Source organism: Chelonoidis abingdonii, chromosome 5 (genome assembly GCF_003597395.2).
Source record: "Chelonoidis abingdonii isolate Lonesome George chromosome 5, CheloAbing_2.0, whole genome shotgun sequence".
In the NCBI taxonomy this organism is placed as follows: domain Eukaryota; kingdom Metazoa; phylum Chordata; order Testudines; family Testudinidae; genus Chelonoidis; species Chelonoidis abingdonii.
Window position 1 is genome coordinate 147,553,238 of NC_133773.1, and position 2,022 is coordinate 147,555,259.

At 60.0% G+C, this 2,022-nt stretch overlaps 1 protein-coding gene across 1 annotated transcript in view; it reads left to right on the forward strand.

The window, feature by feature from the left end:
- Positions 1-2,022, forward strand: part of LOC116829840 (dedicator of cytokinesis protein 2-like) — a 248,983-nt gene that overhangs the window by 136,795 nt on the left and 110,166 nt on the right. The window contains exon 7 of the mRNA XM_075066763.1: positions 1,346-1,440. Within this exon, the coding sequence (XP_074922864.1) occupies positions 1,346-1,440 (95 nt within the window). The remainder of the gene's footprint in view (positions 1-1,345; positions 1,441-2,022) is intronic.

Below are 2,022 nucleotides of genomic sequence, written 5' to 3' on the forward strand. Positions count from 1 at the left end.
TTAGACACCTTATATGACCCCCTTTACATAGGATTTGGTGCCACTACAGAACCTTGGTTGCAACCCATGTTCTATATGGTCCCAGTTTCTATCAATAACGTCACAGCACCCCCTCCCCCACGGCACCCCAGAACCAGCTCCTCGACACCCCATCCCTCACGGCACCCCCACTGCCAGCTCCTCAGAACCCCTCCCCCACAGTACCCCACCTCCAGCTCCTCAGCACCCCCTCCCCCACGGCACCCCAGAACCAGCTCCTTGGCACCCCATCCCTCACGGCACCCTCACTGCCAGCTCCTCAGAACCCCTCCCCCACAGTACCCCACCTCCAGCTCCTCAGCACCCCCTCCCCCATGGCACCCCAGAACCAGCTCCTCGGCACCCCATCCCTCACGGCACCCCCACTGCCAGCTCCTCAGAACCCCTCCCCCACAGTACCCCACCTCCAGATCCTCAGTACCCCTCCCCACAGCACCCTAGAGCCAGCTCCTCGGGCCCCCACCACAGCACCTCAGAACCAGCTCCTTGGCACCCCCTCCCTCACAGTACCCCACCTCCAGCTCCTCAGCACAAACCCCCCACGGCACCCCAGAGCGAGCTCCTCAAAAACCTTCCCCCACGGCAGCCCCACTGCCAGCTCTGTGTCCTTGGCATCCTCCAGCCCAAGCGCCTCTGTTGCTGTTCTCCGGGGCAGAGGCAAGAGACCTGCTCACTCGCCCCTTGCTGCCTCTGAGGGACCAAGTGGGGACAAGCTTGTACCCAGTGTATGAGGGTGGGGGGGATGCTGTGCCCTCTGCATCCCCACCCCTTCTGGTGCCCTGCCAAGGGGGCAGCTGGCCTGATCCTGTGCTGCTGGCTGTGGAGGGCTGAGCTGAGCTCATTGCCTGGCAGCCCCAAAGCCAGGAGGCATGTCTGTGTCCCTGCCCCCAGACAGCAGGTGAGGAGGGCCAGTGTCCCCTGAGCCTGGGCCAGTCTCCTGCCCTTGGGCTCGCACTGTGGCCCTGGGAGTGAGCCAGTAGCCAGTGCCGCCAGACTCAGAGGCCATGGTGGTGACGCCAGCTAGAGACAGGCTAGTGCATGGGGGAGGAGCTGGCGCAACCCGGTCCCAGGCCAGGAAGGAGACACTTTGCTCTTTGGGCCCTACGAGAGCCCTGAAGAGATGGGCAAACCCTTCCCTCACCAGCTGGGTGCCCCATCCTCTCACCTCTTCCCCAGCCTGTCAGCCTCACCTCCATCCTCAGCCAGCTCGCCCTGCCTGGGCTGGGCACTCTTGCCCCCAGGTGCCCCCAGGGCCCACAGGCGACTGCAGCACCCTGGGTCCTAACAGGGCCTCCTTGCTTGGCAGGACTTTCTCATGGAGACCTTCATCCTGTTCAAGGACCTGATCGGCAAGACAGTGTATCCCTCCGACTGGATGGTGATGAACATGGTGCAGAACCGGTGAGCAGGACCCGGCCCCAGGCTGGTGGGAAGGAACGTGTGGTGACTGGACCTGGCTGTGCGGCTCCTCTCCCACAAGAGCCAAGAGCTGGGGGGAAGCATGAGCTGTCCAGGGCACATGCCCCGGCAGCCAGGCCAGGGGGATCTCCCAGCTCCAGCTCAGGGGTGGCAGGGCAAAGGTGCTGGGCAGTGAGACGCGCTGGAGGCTGTGTGGGTTAGGGAGGCACTGATGGCCGTGGGTGTTTGTGGGAGGTGGGGCACCTGGGAGATGTTTAGCCAGGAGCTGGGCTGGGGGTGTCATGGCAATGAAATAAAAATCTTAAATGAATCCACGTTTCATAGAATCTCTATGGATAGTAATTTCATGCTCTAATAAGAATATAACATTAGGGATCTATTATCGATCACCTGACCAGGACCGTGATAGTGACGATGAAATCCTAAGGGAAATTAGAGAGGCTATCAAAACTAAGAACTCAATAATAGCGGGAGATTTCAGTTATCCCCATATTGAATGGGTACATGTCACCTCAGGACAAAATGCAGAGACAAAATTTCTCAATACTTTAAATGACTGCTTTT